Raw genomic sequence first — 17,030 nt, forward strand, 5'->3', positions numbered from 1 at the left:
GATACTGATGCTCAGCCAGTGATGTAACCCTAAAAGTAAAACTAAATCAGCAGCTTAAATGAAAGCTGACCATAACCTTGATGAACGTGGATTTGTTGCACTGTTGTTGGCTTTAATAGTCATTCATTTTAGGCAAGTGAACCTATAAACTTGCTACTGAGTCTGTCTCCAGAACAATAAATAATACTTTTAAACTCCATCTGTTGTCCTCAGATGCTACTGCGTTATTTACCTCCTGTGGAATTATTAATGCATTCCCATAACATCTCACCAGGACTTGTATTTCCCTACAATATTTTAGAGTCCAGCTGTAATTTAGTGTGGGAGTTCTGCTCAGTGGGAGCCGTTATGAGCCTCTGACTCTTTATTCCTGCCAGCAGCTATAATTAGATGCTATGTTATGGGAATCTAAGAGGTCTAGGGTGCTTCTCTTCATTTTAGCTCCTTGGGGAGCAAAGTGGAGGCAAAAAAAATAAAAAAATAAATCAGTCACCAATACACAAGACCAACCTGCCACAGCTGCTGCCTCTTTTGCACCAGTCAGCGATACCAGCGAGAGCTGGAGGAGGTGGGGGTTGAAGTGGGGAAGTAATGGGGGTAATAGAGGTGATGGGGGATACGGTTGCTATTGGAGATCTTGCCTGCATCACGTCATGTGTAAGAGGGAGGGGTGGGGGGAGTGCTCCGGTGTGTGCATGAAAGAGAAAGAGAGAGAGAGAGAGCTGGGAGGGGTAGGCGAGGAGAGGGAAGGAGGAGGGCATTAAGGAAGAAGGCAGGGAGTATCAATGACATCAACCAGCAGTATCTGAGGCCGCCCGATCAGCAATGCTCTCCCGACAAAAGGGCTGAGGAGCAGCCGTGACCCGCTGCGCTCCGAGAGGTCGGTGGACAGCCAGGACGGTGTGTGTGGGGGGAAACGCCGGCGATGTGTGCATGCACCCTCCACAAAGGAAGACCTTCATCTGAGTGGAGCTGCCACTGGATTACATTTATCCTTGCTGTTTCTAAGGAAGCTTCCAGCTGCAAATCCACCCACATGAATCTACCAGACAGTAAGGAAGACGGAGCACTTCCTACCGAGGTAACCCGCACCATCCATTTATATATATGTATATTTATTTTAACAGTTAATGTTTGCAGTCGTGCACCCCACCCAGGCTGGTTACATTTTTACTTGTCGAATAGCCTTTTGGAAACTAAAGCGGTAAGAGTAGATCCCAGCCCGGATGGAATTTCACCGCTCAGTCTTTCCCGGGGTGTTTCTTTGTGGTGTTTCTCTTTTACTCAGCAGCTGCAGCATCACTTCAGATTTTGTTTCAAGCGTTTGGGTAAAAAAAAAAACAACCCAAAAAAACGAGGTTGTGCAGATCAGGCTGGTTGGCAACAACGCTGTGAGTGCGCGTCCCTCTTCATCCCCCCCTCCTCCTTATTGTTGGCTGGGCAGCATGAGGGACCTGGGCAGACTGGCAAAGCCTTTGTTCCTCATCAACTGTCATTAAAAGTGGCTTTTATTTTGATGGCCCTTTAAAGCACTCTCCAGGCGCGATGAGTCTATGTTGAGTCCGTTTTTTTAAAGACTGTTAAAAAAAAAGAAGAAGAAGAAAAGAAAAGAAAAGAAAAAGAAAGAAAAATATAAACAGCAGACTCAGACAAGAAAAAGCTAATCTTTATGATCAAATCTATGTAACACAGGCATCTTGTATATCCGCCAAGGATATTTTTAAAAAGAAAGAAAAAAGGAAAGAAAACTCTTAGTTCTGTTTCTATTGTGTCTAAATTTCACTGATGCCACGCCAAAGTAAATATAACACTATGATAATGTCATTATGTCAGCATACTCAAAGGGGCCCTCGCAGACACATTATGAATCCATACAGGCTATTATACCAATATTTGTGAATCATTTATGGTATGGAAGGCACCAGGTGGCAAAGCGGATGGACTTATTTAGCAGGACTGGTTCCTAGACAATAGAGTGGTGCTGCTGCTGCTGCATCTGCTACTCTCCAGCATTACTTAAAACAAGCCCATCTGCACATATAGGCAGTGTTTCTAGTCCATAGACCTCTCAGATGTCTATAATTATAAACACAAGGTTTTGACTGTTAACACAGCCAGTCACGCGTGCAGGCAGAATGTAATTTAATGATACGTCGATTCGTCCTGACACATTTTCCGAGGGCTATTGCCCGTTTGGGATTTAATCATGTAAACTTCAAGGGCCTGTTTAGTTTTTCTGGGTTTCCGCTGTGTGGCCTCTGTAAACTAGAAAATCACGCTGTCCTGGTGAATTTGAGGGAGGTCTTCCTCCTCACACACAGATGGGAAATGTTCCCTGGGGCACCTTGTGTTTGCTGGTTATTGTTCCAGACCATTTCCACATCCCTAATTATTTTAATCAGTCGTTTTTATGCATGGATTCCTCTCTTTAGCAGATCCCCTCCCGATTTTTTCCCCCTCGTCTTTTCAGCTCCACTCTGTGTTTAACAGAAGGCTACACTATGCACCTTCATAAGATGGCAAGCAATGTGTATATTTGCATCGTTATGACAAGGAAGTCATTATGGTGGAAGCAGAATAACTGAACTGGCAAATTACCTCTGTGTGCTGGAAATAGATCAGATATTCTCTTCCAAGAGTCAAGAGATTCTTGGCCCCATAGGTATTCATCTACGCGCTGTTAGGAGCGGTAGCTTATGAAATCAGTGATGGCATGTACTCTTTAAATAGCATTTCACAGGGTTCAACCATGGGCCTCAATGGTTTTCTGCTCCCTCTGAACAGATACCACTGTAAGATCCATCCAGACTTTAATATGCCGGGTGACGTGTGCTCCCACTGGAGCAGCTTTGGTTTCCAAGTCAAAGGCTTCATTGAAGTCTCATTCCCAGATTCTCGCTGCAGCGTTACCCTAACTGCTCTGCTCTCTTACGTTCTTCCCCTGTGTTACATGCTATGCCCATCTTTGGATTTTGCCAGGCTCTGTGCCTACCCTCCATTACCAGGAAGGAAGGAAGGAAGGAAGGAGAACATAAAGGCGTGCAACTTTGATGCTGGGAGCGTAGCCACCTGTATTACAAGAAGGGGGGAAAAAACAACTTGTTGTTGTCTAGGAATAGATATTAATTGACCTTTTCAAAGCCTTCCAAACAGTGAGCTTTTGTCTGCTCTGCCTCTGTTTATTTATATGCTCCCGAAAGCAATTCATATACAGCATGCAGAATGAAGCCGATACGCCTGTGTAATGTGGTTGGAGGGACCGCATTACTCAAAACAATACCCTTTAAAAATCAAAATATCTATTTTTTGACCTAATAACTGGAATCAAACTTGAATTGGGAGCTATCAGGATGCAAACTAAAACTATTTTGTTTTATATCCAAATCTAACCCTTATCTTTAGTATGGCTAGGCATTAAACCAGCTTTCCTTATTATCATATGATCGCAGCATAGCATTGATGCTTTTCAAAATTCTGGTGGTCGAATTAGTAATTCTGAGCTAATCTAATTCATAAATGGTTAAATGAGGTGGCTGAGCCTTTCTATAGCATGTAGGAAGTATATTTTGTGGTATTTTATATGTTCATTTTGTTAATCAACCAGCCATCAGATTATTCATATGAGGACATTAGTTGCAAAGAAACACACACACAATTATCAGCAATCACATACTAAATGACCACTTTATGGATTCATCACCATATCTAATGATAAAAGTTCAAAACTGGCTCCAAGAATGCATGGAGACATGCTTAGTGTGTAATGGATTGGTTCTTATATAGTGCTTTTCTACTCGAGTCAAACATTCAGAGCTCTTTATACATCAGTACTTTTTTTATGTAGCATTCACACTTCAAACAGCATCTTGCAGACTGGAGCACCCAGGGATTAAACCACCAACCTTCCAGTCAGTACATGACCTGCTGTACCTCCTGAGCCACAGCTGCCCTAGTTTAAAATTGATGATGTGTACAAATAATTAAAGTACACAAAAAAGTATTAGGTAGCTGCTATAACAGTTGAAACCTGCACTGTAATCTAGTTATGTAAAGATGCGTCTCTTAAACCAGACCCATAATGATCCTTTCATCGACCACAAGGGTCACTTGCGGTTATGTGTGTGTGTGTGTGTGTGTTTTCTTCATGGGTCTGTGTTTCCGTGCGTGCACATGAGTAAAGGCTCAGAGATAGGTTTTGACTTGACTGATGCCCTTCTCCAGATGAATCAGAGATTCTGATGTGTCAGCAGGGATGAATAATGCACGCTGCTCCACTACCTCTCTTCTCCACCTCTTGTCTTCAGTCATTTGCCTCTCTTTTCATCACAACTGCCACATCTGAAGACATCTTCACCTTCATTTTCAGCCCTCCCTCCTCCCGTCCTCCTCCCCTATGCAAACGAGGTTTTGCTGCCGCCGCCGCCACCTCGCTCTCCCCTGGGTCAGCCCTGTTCTCTTTCAGAACAGCTAACTCGTTCTTATCATCGGGCGTTGCAGAAGTTTCTCCTGTTGAAATTTCGGCGCATTTCAAGATGAGGCGTGGGGGGGGGGGGTTTGTAGGCTTTTCCTTGTGCAAACATTTGCGCTGAAAATGGCCAAATGCTTTGATGTGCACAGCTCGTTATCAAGTCACGGGAGGACGACGTGCAGCCATTGACACGGGTTGACAGTTACATCCCTGACTGACAGGAGTCATTAGGAGGATAAGGTTGACTGACAAGAGGGCTGATAAAGCAGGAGACAAACTGACTAATCAGGACTTGGTGAAAGAGGGGATACCATTTGTTTTGAAGCGTCCAGTTAGCCGTCATTAAATGTTTGACAGAATAATCCATGCTCCTCCACAGCAGCACTTGGCTGCTCTCTGAGGTATTTTCAACTCGTGAAGTAAAACAAGCAAACAAAAATCCCTTCTCTTTGAGGAAAGTGTAGTATAGCGTTTCCATCAGTTAATTTTGGATGAAGTGATGGCAAAATCATTCTGATTGGAGGTCTTGTAAAGCATAAAATCATATGGCTTTGGTTTAATTGGTGTAATAAAGCCACGCGAATGCTCATGGAGGCAGAAAAATTGCATCTGTATAGCTGTCATATACTGCAATCCCTTTTTTAGTACCATTATGTCATTATGGTACACGCTGTGTGGCAGAAGACTGGATTTGATAAAGTTAGCTCAGGTTTCTTAGCCGATTCATAGCATTGTGGCTGTAAGGATAGCACTGTCAGTCTATAGCTATTAGATGTAAACCCATACACTTTAGTTCATGTTGCATAGAGGATGAATCTTACTGTTCAGCAGCATCATTGCTGATCAAATACCCACAACACTAATAGCAGTCCCAACCCCCCAAGGCTTTATTTGGATACACTGTGTTTAAAACTAAACACCAAACTAGGATGGTTCACAATGCAAACATTACCCCTGCGTTCTTGTGTGTTCAACTCCAAGCACTGCTGTTAATTACAACCTCACCGGCAGCTAGTAAACTGAAAAATAGTCTTTATGTGAGTAATTCCACATTACAGCAGACTTAATGATTTTAAATTTCCCTGCAAATAAGCCCGGTGCTTGTGCCACCTATTTAAACCCTGCTGTCAGCGCTAGTCATCCAATAAAAGAAAAGGTTTTGGCGTGCCTCCATATGCCAGTTGCCTTTGAAAGAACATCTTTATTGCTTTAGTGAAACAGCTTTGCTATGAAGACCTTTACCATGCAGGATGGTAAAGGGACGATGTCCAGGAAACTTGTGGCTCTATTCCATCATCACAAATCACAGAGGGAAAACTTAAAAGCCGGAAGTTTAGGCTGCCTCCTGATTCAGCAGGAGCATTCTGCAGTCTTTAATATGTGTGTGCAGGTGCCGGGCCTGCCTGGTTGACATGGCTCTTGAATGCACCTCCACATTTGTCTGTGGCATTTCATGATTACTCTGTCTCCGCAGCACTGAAGGATGCCAGTTTGGATGAAGTGTTTGCTTGACAGAGGTGAGAGTAATGGCTAGTCATTGGTGGAAGGCATCCGTGCACAAGTCTGTTACCCTTGACAAGCATTTCATCTCTTCACTTACCGAGACAGACTCCCCGACTGATTTCAGTTCTGAGACAGAGGACAAATGCAGTTTTTCTACCCCATTACTTCGGTTTTCAATTCTATTCACAACTTTATTGTCCCTCAAGGAGAAATTCATTTGGCGTCACAAATTTCATCTCCATCAGGAAGTCATGCAATGGCTGGTTAGTGACAGACCTTTTAAGAGTAGCGCCTGTGTAGCACGTAAATAGGATTCGTTCACCGGCGTATGCGGCAAAAACTTTGCAAGTTTTCAGGGTTTAGCCTTATTTTATATGTTTTACATTGACCTTAACTGCATACCAAACAGTGTGGAGTGTGAAATGAATGCTGATGCTCTACAGATGATCTCAGTGTTGTTGGAGAAAAGTGCTGCAGTTGTGAGTTAATGAGCTCTCAGTGGACGGCATGTCATGTGACCACAGCAGACAGGTGATACCATGGCAGCGAAAATACTCTGGAGAGAGTGGCTTCTTGGGCAAACAAACAATGTGTCATCAGGAAATGAATAAGGACCTGCCGAAGCGGCTGCACATTGTTTACCTGAGCAAATAATAAAAGGAGGGTCGCTTCAAAATTGCAGCACAAAAACTGCCTTTAAACACATGTAAGGTTATGCCCAGGGCGTGTTGGACTTTAAACCATCTGCTGTGTGTTTGCAAACAGTGATTTTCATTTTTATAAATCAATAAGAAGATGAATCGGTTTGAAGACTCTCCGTGAAGCTTACATTAATGACATCCTCGTTGGATGGTTGGGTATGAATGGTAAATCAGAAAGGCACTGTCTTTCTCAAGGCTGCTGTTATTACTCTCGAGGCTTTTAACGGGCTCTGAAATCCGCTTCACACAGCGTGGCTTTGTCTCCTAGCTGATGTGTAGGTTTCGAGAAAGAGCTGAAACATGGAGGTAAAAATGTGTGGCATGTCTCATTAATGAAGCACAAGTGAAATATGATGATGGTCAGGACGATGACAATGACGTCCAGGAAGATGAAGGTGCTCTGTGTTGTCAGGGAGCCTCAGTCCTGCTGCAGGAGAAGCTCACTAATTGGTTGTCGGTGCGTGTTTTGTGTGTGCGTGTGTGTTTTGCTTGATGGGCTTGATAATTCATCTAAAACACATTTATTACCAGTGTTTTGGATTTATGTAAGGAAGCAATCGCCCTGCTTACATCTGAATCAGGAGCGGACAGTTTACACTCTGCATCTTTTCTCATATGTCAGAGCTGTTTAACAATTAGGGACGTACATGCAAGTGCATAACTATGTGGACATCAGTATGTATATACAGTTCTTTCTCCCGCTGGGATAAGAGTCTGTGCCAGCCTTGGATATGCTAATTGGACAGTGAGTTGACAAGGGCTCAACCATCAGCCTGCGTAATGAGCCGCTGCACAGAAGATCGGCTGCCTCTGAAGAAGCGGCAACACAGGAGGGAAAAAAAAACAGGGGGGGTGCGGGGAGGGGATTGGGTCGCTGAAAGAAAATTACGAATTATGTTTGGGTGTTTGCGAGCTCAGTGTTGCCGTTTCAGCTGAGTGAACATTGCGTAGGTGTCTGCATGTGGACACGCGCGCATCCTGTTCCTCTGCTTTTGTCAGATAAAAACCTTCACCTGTCAGGTGAAGCCGCATCTGCTAAAATGTCAATTGTTTTTTTTTGTTTTTTTCTTTTTTTTTTTAGGGAGGAAAGAGCCATGCTTTAGCTGGATGACAATGCATTTTGGCATTACCCTAAGGGATTTGAAAGAGGTTTATGAGCCTAAGGGGTTGAAAAATTGACTGAGCTCACGGAGGAGCAAATAATCCTTGAACTTATTTGAAAGCGTGAAAAATTGTCAAATTGAAGCTGCAAGATTTTCACACAGATCATGAATATGGGACATGTTGTCAGGGCCTATGGATTCTGGGCTGACTCTTAAATATCCTGGCTTTCCTACCAATCTTAACAAGTATAAAGATTACACACAACATTCAGCTGAGAATCAGATCCATCTGGCCCTTGTGTGTACTGGCTTCATAATTATATTACTATCATATTTTTTCAAAATCACTCATTCGACTTGGAGCCTTGTCAGACAGTAACATACTTAAAATCGGTGTAAGCAGCTAATGGGTAAAACTACCACCTCAGAAAACAGGTGGCAGGGTATTAAAGAACCCTTAGCTGTTAAAATAAAGGTCAGAGAGTAATTTAATTTTTTTAATTAAATGTAATCTAATACCAGTGCAATGAATGTGTTTAACAGATGTGTGACATTAGGAAAGGATCTTTTTCTCATTGAAATGTTAAGGACACCAGAAGGATCAAATCTAACTTCCTGTGAGGAGGCGACAAGGACTTCCTTAGCCAGTAAATGCGTGTCAACCCTCTGACCTCCCGTAAGATAATCAGGCCTGTGTACACTTTTATAGCATTTTACAGGCATTTCCTGCTTAGCAGGATCTAGTCCATCTGTTGCTAGGCTTATCTGAGGCTGTTTTATCCATCAGAAAGAGATGCCTCTTTCTAGTTGTGTTGGTCAGTCTGACCTTGGAGCCCCTTTTAAGACGCGTGGGTGTACATTTGCCTCACCATTGTTGGGATACGGCAGCTTTAGTCCGTCCCGGGTATGCAGCGATTGAGGTCAAAGTGAAAGTTAGTTTGGTTAGTCACGCTTCTGTCTCTCCTCTCCACCCCTCCCTTTGTTCATCATCACGAATCAGTGTGTCGTCTTGGCTCGGAAACGTAGTTGTGATGGGGACTGAAGCGCGTCCAGATTTTTCTTTATAACGGGGAACAGCGATTTTAATGCTTAAATAGTCACATGATGCTTGTGCCGCTCTATAATTTTATTGATGTGCTGATGTGCAGGGAGAAAGGCTGTACTGGCATCTTCACTTAATGTTGGGATTAGACAGAGGGGTCAGACACCCAGGACGTTGCTGCAAATGTGGCTAAAATGAGGAAAGTCAAAGCGTAGAGTCCAGGAAAGCTCTTCTCTGTTAGCTGTGGGTGATCAGTTAATTAAACTGTGACCTAAAGCTAAATTCATGCTCCCTGCCGGAGAAAGCCTGAGAGAGTATGTGGGTAGATACAGTTTTGAATTTTGTTTTGTTATCATCCCGAGAAAGTGTATTTAATCTGTAAAAGCTGATTTCATCATAATGAGAAAGCCGTGCTGCTTTTTTTCCTGAAGAGCTTATAATAAAGTATAAAAGGAAACTTTCTGCTGGAGACAGAAAGATTTGAAAGCACTCACAGTAGCACCCACACCAAACCCACCATTGAATACCTGTGTATGTTCACATCAAAACTGTGCAAACAGAAATCTCTCTAAAACATTCAAGTAAAGCAAACCGTCAACTACATCAAGGTGTCAAAACAAATGAGGAATTAATGTCAGCACCCACCTGTCACACAGTATGACCCAGAAACAAAAAAACAAACAGAAGAACTGATGAACAAAGACACATGTATTAATAATGTATGCTGTTCTCCGTCTACTAATCCAAATAGGAAACTGAAAATGCATAATTTTCAAATAAAATAAGATGACAGATAATTTCCAGTGATTTGTTTTTAAATGTACTCTTTAAAATTGTTGAGATGCTATGTTGTAAGTCAGATCTGGCAGAGTTAAGGATAGTTATTTATAATTTTACAACAAGATACTTTGAGCTGCTCCCTTATTCACACGGGCTCGCCACAGCAGGTAGCGCTCCGTGCTTAATTTGGCAGATGTTTTTTTTTAAATACCAGATGCCCTTCCTGACGTAACCCAAACAGGTTTGTGTTTTCTCCCGGGATCGAACCTGGGAGCTTTCACTTGCTAAGCAAATGTGTAAACCGTACTGCGGAACCACTCTAATCCTCCAATCTTATTTTCATTATGAGCAAAGCTGTTATTCTCTCTTGGACAAGTAATCATTTTGTGTGCAATTAGTGCTTTCATTCATAGTTCACTTTAGTAATTATTAACTAAGTCGAAGAAAAATGCAAGTCACAATTTATCTGAGACCAGAGTGGTGCCTTTAAATTGCCTTTTTTTTTCCTGACCAACCATCAAGCCCCCTAATTACTCAGCTCAGTGTGACATGATTTAAAGCAAAATAGTCACTTAGTGAAGATAGAGAATAACAGTAATTGGGATAAGGCTTAAATGAATGGATGACAGAAAAGTCACAATCTCATCAATGAATTGATGATCCGCATTTCCCCTCGGTTATGTGCTACGTGACGATTAGAAAAGAAGGCAGCGCATGCGACATATATGGGTTTTCCTTCCATGCCTACATGTTTCTTAGGCTATTTCTGTGAGTCATGTTTGCTCTCAGAGGTGTGATTTGAAACTCCAGCAGCAGCCTTGTTTATAGGCTCAGACCCGTGATGAAAATGGTAGCTGCGGGTTGGGAATTTTATTGGTGTTTGTCAAAATGTCCCCTGATAACGCTGTTTGGATGCGCGTTGTATGAGGCAGCCCCTGCTTCAGCATCCTGCAGCATTAAGCAAGACCAATGGAGGTTTAGTTGGAGTACGCAGGTCTACATATTCATTTAAATTCCAGGGAGGGGTAGGGAGTGGGGGGCATCTCCGTGTTTGAGTGACAGGTGTTTTTTTTTCTTGTTAGAGAGGAGCCTCAGATATTTTATTTCCACTGCTAAAAATGTAACCAGGGCGGTGTAGCTCATGCCTGCAGTAAGCCGTACTTCATCCTGTGCTTCTGATCCTCAGCGTGTGAGCGTGTGTGTGTTCATAAATGTGTGTGTGTCTGTGGGCTGTGTGTTTAAGAGAGAAAGTGAAGGGAAGTGTGAGCGAGTGAGTGCCAATCTCCCCCATGATGCTTTGCCATCTGCCATGTTTATGCGTGTGCGTTCGTGTTGTGTGTGCACGGCCCTGTGGGTGTGCAAGCATTTGCGAGTGTCGTTTGCCTACAGGGTCCAGGGTCGCAGAAACATGAAGTAATATCGCTCCTAGTCCGGCCATGTATGTTACTGATACATGATTTCTACTCCAAATGCCTCCACTCCAAGCTGGCACACTAAGACATGTATAATTCAAGACATGGTTATATTTGTGCCGAAAAAGTTTAAGTGCACATATTTGTGTACATGATTTCAGAATCACTGATAAAAATGTGAGAGAAGGCTAACTGCAGTGCATGCATTCTCATTAAAATCCAAAAATAACTCAGTGGTGCACAGCCATGTGTTTATTTCTGTTTATTTCAGTTGTGTTCCCTGTAATTATAAATGCCAGACTACGTATATACATATATATAGTTGGACTGATTCCTCCTCTACAAGACTCCTTTGATGCTTACTCCCAGAACTGGATCCAAATTAAAGGTAAAAGGAATCAACACGAGCCTCCTTATCAGGTGTGCTCACTCACAGCTAACGTGGTGCAGCAGGAAACAGATCTGGTCCTTCCATGAGTGCTCGTGGCTCGTTGTCATGGAGACGGGCCTTGGGAGACCATCTCAACCCACTTGTGGTGCAAGGCATCGCGGGTACGGTGGGAAGGGAGGGAGTGAGGAGGGTGTAGGGAAGGAAGGTGCGGGGTGGGAGGACGAGGTGAGGAAAACAAAACATGTCATCTTTCCGAGGGGCCCCAGCGGAGCAGGGCCAGGTTGGATGCCACCTAAACAATGTTATTTCATCAGCCTGATGGGGCACAATAACCGGTGTACGTTTCACCACCTGAGCTTTGGTGTCATTATCGGCTTCCCCGCAATAAATAGCACACGCATCCCCATCAATCTATCTGTCTGGCTGACCATCTGTGTTGTCACACTGAAAAGGTAATAAGCACAACCCCTGCTGTCCTCTCTCTTTCCGGATGCTGAGCTCGGATGATCGGGGTGGGGGGGGGACAGGTTGCGGTATCTCCGAGGGGTTATTGGCCTGAGTCATGAGAATTTTTGTGCTCGCACCTTTTAATTCTGCTTCAGCAATGACCAACGTGCCTGGTTGTTGACTGTTTGTATGCTGAGAGATGAAGACGATTGTTAGTTACCATAAGCACGAGCTCAGATATGCTTAGATGGGCCTGGTCTGCTGGGTCTGCTCCTGCTGGGGCTTCTGTGTATCTGTTTTGGCTTCTTCCCTCAACTTTCACAGCTGTAGGATGCTCTAAGCTCTTTTGTTTGAACTGTGTCAATGGACCAACAACAGCTGGAGCAGCCGGTGCAGGGCAGCTGGGGCGGAGGAAGAGGATTTGTATACAAGCAGGGGTTAGAGTGCGTATAAAAAATAAAAAAAACGAATAAAAGGAGATGAATGATCGGGTATCACGGAGGAGATGGCATCAAGGGAGGAGAGGTTAACGAGGAAGGAAAAGAGAAAAACGGGGAGGAGAGGGGAGGAAGTGGATGAAAGGTAATGGGAGAAGAGGAGATTTCTGGAATACTGAGACTAATGCAGGAGTGAGACGAGAGTAAGATTAGGGATTAGAGGCTGTGCGCCGATAGTGAAGGTAGAGGTAGAGAGGGGTTTTTGTCAGCAGGTGAAAAGACAACAGGGAGGAGAGGATAAACGAAATGATAGAAAGGGTTGGACTGAGGTCACCGAGAGATATTAGTGCCACGGCAAATCCAGCACACAGGACAGTGGACGCAGACGCTGCATCATGCAAGGAGTGCCTAATGTTTCAGTGGCCATGTGGCTCCACGCAGAACGGTAACCCTGGTTAGATTAACGCTGGCAAATTGAGTTTCCGTAAGAGGGGAATTTACTTAACATGCTGCCAATGGTGCTCGAATGAGCTCTGATCTGATTTTTCTTATCACATTGTTCAATTGAAAAGGGGACGCTGAAAGCTTTTCTATTCAGCGGCTATTACACGGCGTTAGATAAGGCGAGGGCAGAGCGGCGAGAAGAGTCTCTATCAGATAGACAGCCATGTTTTCAGTCGAGCTATTTTTAGTGTAGGAACTGGCAGACAGTAATGTGTATGAGCAGGTCATTAGCTCAATAAGTGGTTGGAGGAGACTTTGAATATGTAACTCACCAGAAATGCCGCTTTCGCTTAGGAAAGGCGACTAAGGGTCGGCCTGATCGCTGCTCCTCCATTTCTGGCAGCGTATCGGCGGATGTCAGGGTGAAAGTGTGCTTATGGGTGTTTGCGCATATTTATGTGCCAATCACAGCCTGCCCTGTCACCTGTTAATGCTTATTATGTCTCCCCGGGAGCGTATATGTTATCCCGTACTGCTGCTTGAAAGGAGAACATGTATGTGCGTGATTTATGACAGGTTAACAAAAGCTCCTTTCTCATTTGGCCTCCCCACCTGCGTTCTGACACATCGGGTGAGAGGGGTGGGGGTCGGAAGAGCTCGATAGGACTGAGGAGTTATTGACTCCCAGACGGGGAGCTTCTGCACAGCTTGTCTAAATCTCTGTAAGCAGACAGAGCTGAATTATGTTCAGTCTTCCAGATTTGTGTGCCCATGTGCGCTTGTGTTTGTGTGAAGAAAAGAGAGTGAAAAAAAAAAGAAATGCTGATGGAGATCCCCCCCAAGGCTAGGGATTAACAAGAAGGGGGTACATCTATTAAAGCAGCAGCTTCTGATACGTTTGCTGTTATTGAATTTTGCCGCATTCCTACTGACCCCCCCCCCCTCCAATCCTCTTTGTTTAAGTGTTTTCCATTACGGTGGCACACTCTGGATGTATTATTGCATTAACACTTTTATGTGGCACCAGAAAACTAAAATACTGAACGCTAAGAAGGAATTAGGCCAGAGTTAAAATGAAATTATTAGGACGTCTTAGAAAAAAAAAGAACTCTTAAAACTGTATCATTGCAGCTCATTTCACGGCTCACTAGAAAAGAAGACTTATTAATACAGAAGCAGTATGCTGGAAACTATTTCGGTCTGTTTCTTGTCATAGTTATTGAGCAGTGGCTCTATTGTTCTGGTATTAGTTCAGCCAGAGCTGGCCTGCTTGAGCTGTTAATCCCAAGTCAGAAGTGCTCTGACTAAATCAAAAGACCTAATCCTGCATTAGCATGAATATGTCTTTAATTTTCTTCATGTTTTTATTATGTTTTCTACATTAGTATAAAGTATTGTATGTTTTCCCTCTTCCTTCATGGTGCGTTGACATTTCAGATGCTGCTCTAAAAGCAGAATGATGAATCAGAGGTGACGGAAATATGCCTGACCTTCCTTCTTTTTTTTCCTCTTGTGTCTGCAGAGTGCCTATCCCTGTTGAGTGAAGCCCTACTCAAATCTCCGTCATCTCTAACCAATCCACGGTGGTGCCATGCCTCGGCCCAAGACTGGTGGAGTCCTGGCCCGGGCCAGAAGGCCAATCCTGGGGCTGTGGATTAGCCTATCTCCCCTGTGTCTGCTGCTGCCTTTGATTATCCTGCTAACCAGACCTTTGAGCAGCATGGGTGAAGCACTAGGTACATCTATCTATCTATCTATCTATCTATCTATCTATCTATCTAGCTATCTAGCTATCTATCTATCTATCTATCTATCTATCTATCTATGTGTCTGTCTGTGTCTATTTATGTGCCGGCAGTCTTTTTTTGTCTTTTTGTCTGTTTCTCGGTTGAATGGCAGCTGGTATATTGTCAGCAATGAATGCGAGGCACAGACGTGTATATATATGTGGCTGTGTGTGTGTGCATCTTTGATTCTGTGTGTGTGTATGTGAGTCTATGTGTGCGGTGTTTGTTGTGTATGTGTGTGTGTATGAGAGGAGTGGATCCAGGCCTGTCAGCACATCATCTTAGGGCTGTGGCGTTGTTAATGTGTTTTGATAAGCCAGGAGGTCCCATCAGCATGTTCCTCATCATCTCCTTGATTACAACATTTCCACAAATTTCCTGCCTCAGTTGGCCACACACATAGGATACACAAATACACACACACACATAGCTGTCAGAGCTCTGAAAATGTTACTAAACTGACATATTTTGATTTTTTTGGATAAGAAGGTAAGCTAGGTTAAAGACGGAGATGGCACCTCTCACCATTAGATACGGCAGTTGCCTCGTGCGTTGTTTTTTTTTTTCATCTCCCATTTGCGTAACCAATTTGCGTCCGCGGTTCTTTTATAAGACTGACATCATATCTGAAATATTTTTATATTCAGTGAAGAGAAAAAAAATTACACAACAGCCAACTTTCAGCTGAAATGTTGTGGGACTGAATATTGCTGCTTTTTGACCACCTACAGTGCTGCTCAGCAGAGCAGATAGTATTGTGGAGGGGAAAAAAATCTTTCTTTCCCTGTAGCTCCATATCTCTCGAGCTTTCTGAGTAACGAAGGAGATAAAATCATAACTGGAATTCTTCCATTAACAATATGTATAGCAGAACAATGACCAAATTAGCCTAGGTAATTTGGTCATTGTTATATATATATATATATAAAATAGTGGTGGAGAAAACAGATTACACCATATAATGGACAATAAGTACTTCTAAAAGGGAGAGATTTGCTAGTAGGCCCTCAGTGCCTCTGAGTATTTACTGGTTCAACTCAGCTCTTTTCCAAATTATTGAAAATTAATTTCAGATATTATGCTTCACCATCACTTTGTCGAATTTTATGCAAAACATGGTTAGCGTTTCCCTGACAGCAATCCTCTTCCGAGACAGTGTTCCTTTTATTTTTGTCTCTTATGTGCCCAGCAACACATCGTACTCTGCATTCATCATCTTTGTATCACAGGAGGTTTTATTTTTTAATTTCCTTTTATTTTTGTCACACATTTAGCCATGAAATGCAAACAAAGTTGACAACAAAAAACACACAATCAGGAAGAGATGCATTATTAAAAGTGGCTTAAGGGCTTGTCAGACCACAGCTGGTTGCACTAATACCTTTGCCATAAGTAGCGTCTTTTAGAGCTGTACATTTCACAAGAGGTTACTCTAATTCCCCCAAAAGAAATTTTCCAACCCAAACTTGTTCCTCTTTAGCCCACAGCATTACTTGAAACAAGCTCTGAACTCATTTATGGCACTACGCCTGCAGGTCCCAGCTGTATCTGAGCTCAGCAGCAGTCAGTCTTTCAGTCAAATGATTACCGGTTACAAAGGTGCTCCATTAAAAACAGACAATAGGTATTTCAGTGGTAGACCGTCGTGTTCCGTGGAAACAGAGTGGAACTTGGTATTAAAGAGCCACGGTTCCTCATTAGTGCCTCATTTTTCGGGGCAGCTTTCTGGAATCTTCCTCTCATAACTAGTTGCTGTTCAGTCCACATCCATCCAGAGCCAGTAGCTTGCAGGGCTTTTCTCTGGCTTTCAGAAGAGGCTTAAGTGGTAACACTGCCAGTGGGGTCGGTTTTGCACGCGGATTGGTGCTGAAGTACATTAAAAAGAACATAGAAAACATTTTGGACTCAACGTAAAGCCACCGAAAACCATGTTCAAGCCCTAAGAAGAACATGAAATTCATTCATAACCCTATAGGATGGAGAAAGCAGTTTCAGCCATGACATTTTTTCTTTTTTACTTTTGATAGTTCTTATATTGTTGGCAGGAAGAAAAAAAAAACAGCAGCCTGCTCAATACTCTGTGCTTTTCTAAGAGTCCTCAGAAAAAACTACCCTGCTCTTGAGTCCCAAAATGGTGGGCATAAATTTGTTCTGATTGACTCTACTGTACCAGCTTTTTGCTTCTTCCTGTGCGGATTATGGCAAGCCTAAAATGAAACCACTTTATTTCTGACATTCAGAGTGGGTCTTTAAGAGACAACACGGGGCAGCCGGGACAGGAGCAGTCTTTTGACATGATGTTATTCCAGTTACTGTCAAGGCACTGGGAAGTGTTCTGCGTGGCTGTTAACCAACGAAGTGAGTAGGAGTGGGAAGACGTGCAAAAAGGCTTTCTTGATAGGCAGGGCTTCTTCTTTTTTTTTGTTGCTCCTGTGCGGTCTTCAGAGCAGAAGTGAATCAACACAGGCAGACCTCACCCACCCAGATGTAGGGGAGGAGGCATCCAGGTTGCCAT

General features: G+C 43.3%; 1 protein-coding gene across 12 annotated transcripts in view; it reads left to right on the forward strand.

The window, feature by feature from the left end:
- The first annotated feature begins 760 nt into the window (after positions 1-760).
- LOC134616348 (receptor-type tyrosine-protein phosphatase S-like) overlaps positions 761-17,030 on the forward strand; it is a 69,522-nt gene continuing 53,252 nt past the window's right edge. For 11 of the 12 annotated variants that reach the window (XM_063461162.1, XM_063461164.1, XM_063461167.1 and 8 more), the window contains exons 1-2: positions 761-1,081; positions 14,251-14,464. In XM_063461162.1, coding sequence (XP_063317232.1) covers positions 14,320-14,464 — 145 coding nt within the window. In that variant the 5' untranslated portion in view covers positions 761-1,081; positions 14,251-14,319. Of the gene's footprint in view, positions 1,082-12,347; positions 12,430-14,250; positions 14,465-17,030 lie in introns of those variants that run through there. The other variant, XM_063461163.1, reaches the window with a different exon arrangement.

Source organism: Pelmatolapia mariae, linkage group LG18, assembly GCF_036321145.2.
Source record: "Pelmatolapia mariae isolate MD_Pm_ZW linkage group LG18, Pm_UMD_F_2, whole genome shotgun sequence".
Lineage (NCBI taxonomy): Eukaryota > Metazoa > Chordata > Actinopteri > Cichliformes > Cichlidae > Pelmatolapia > Pelmatolapia mariae.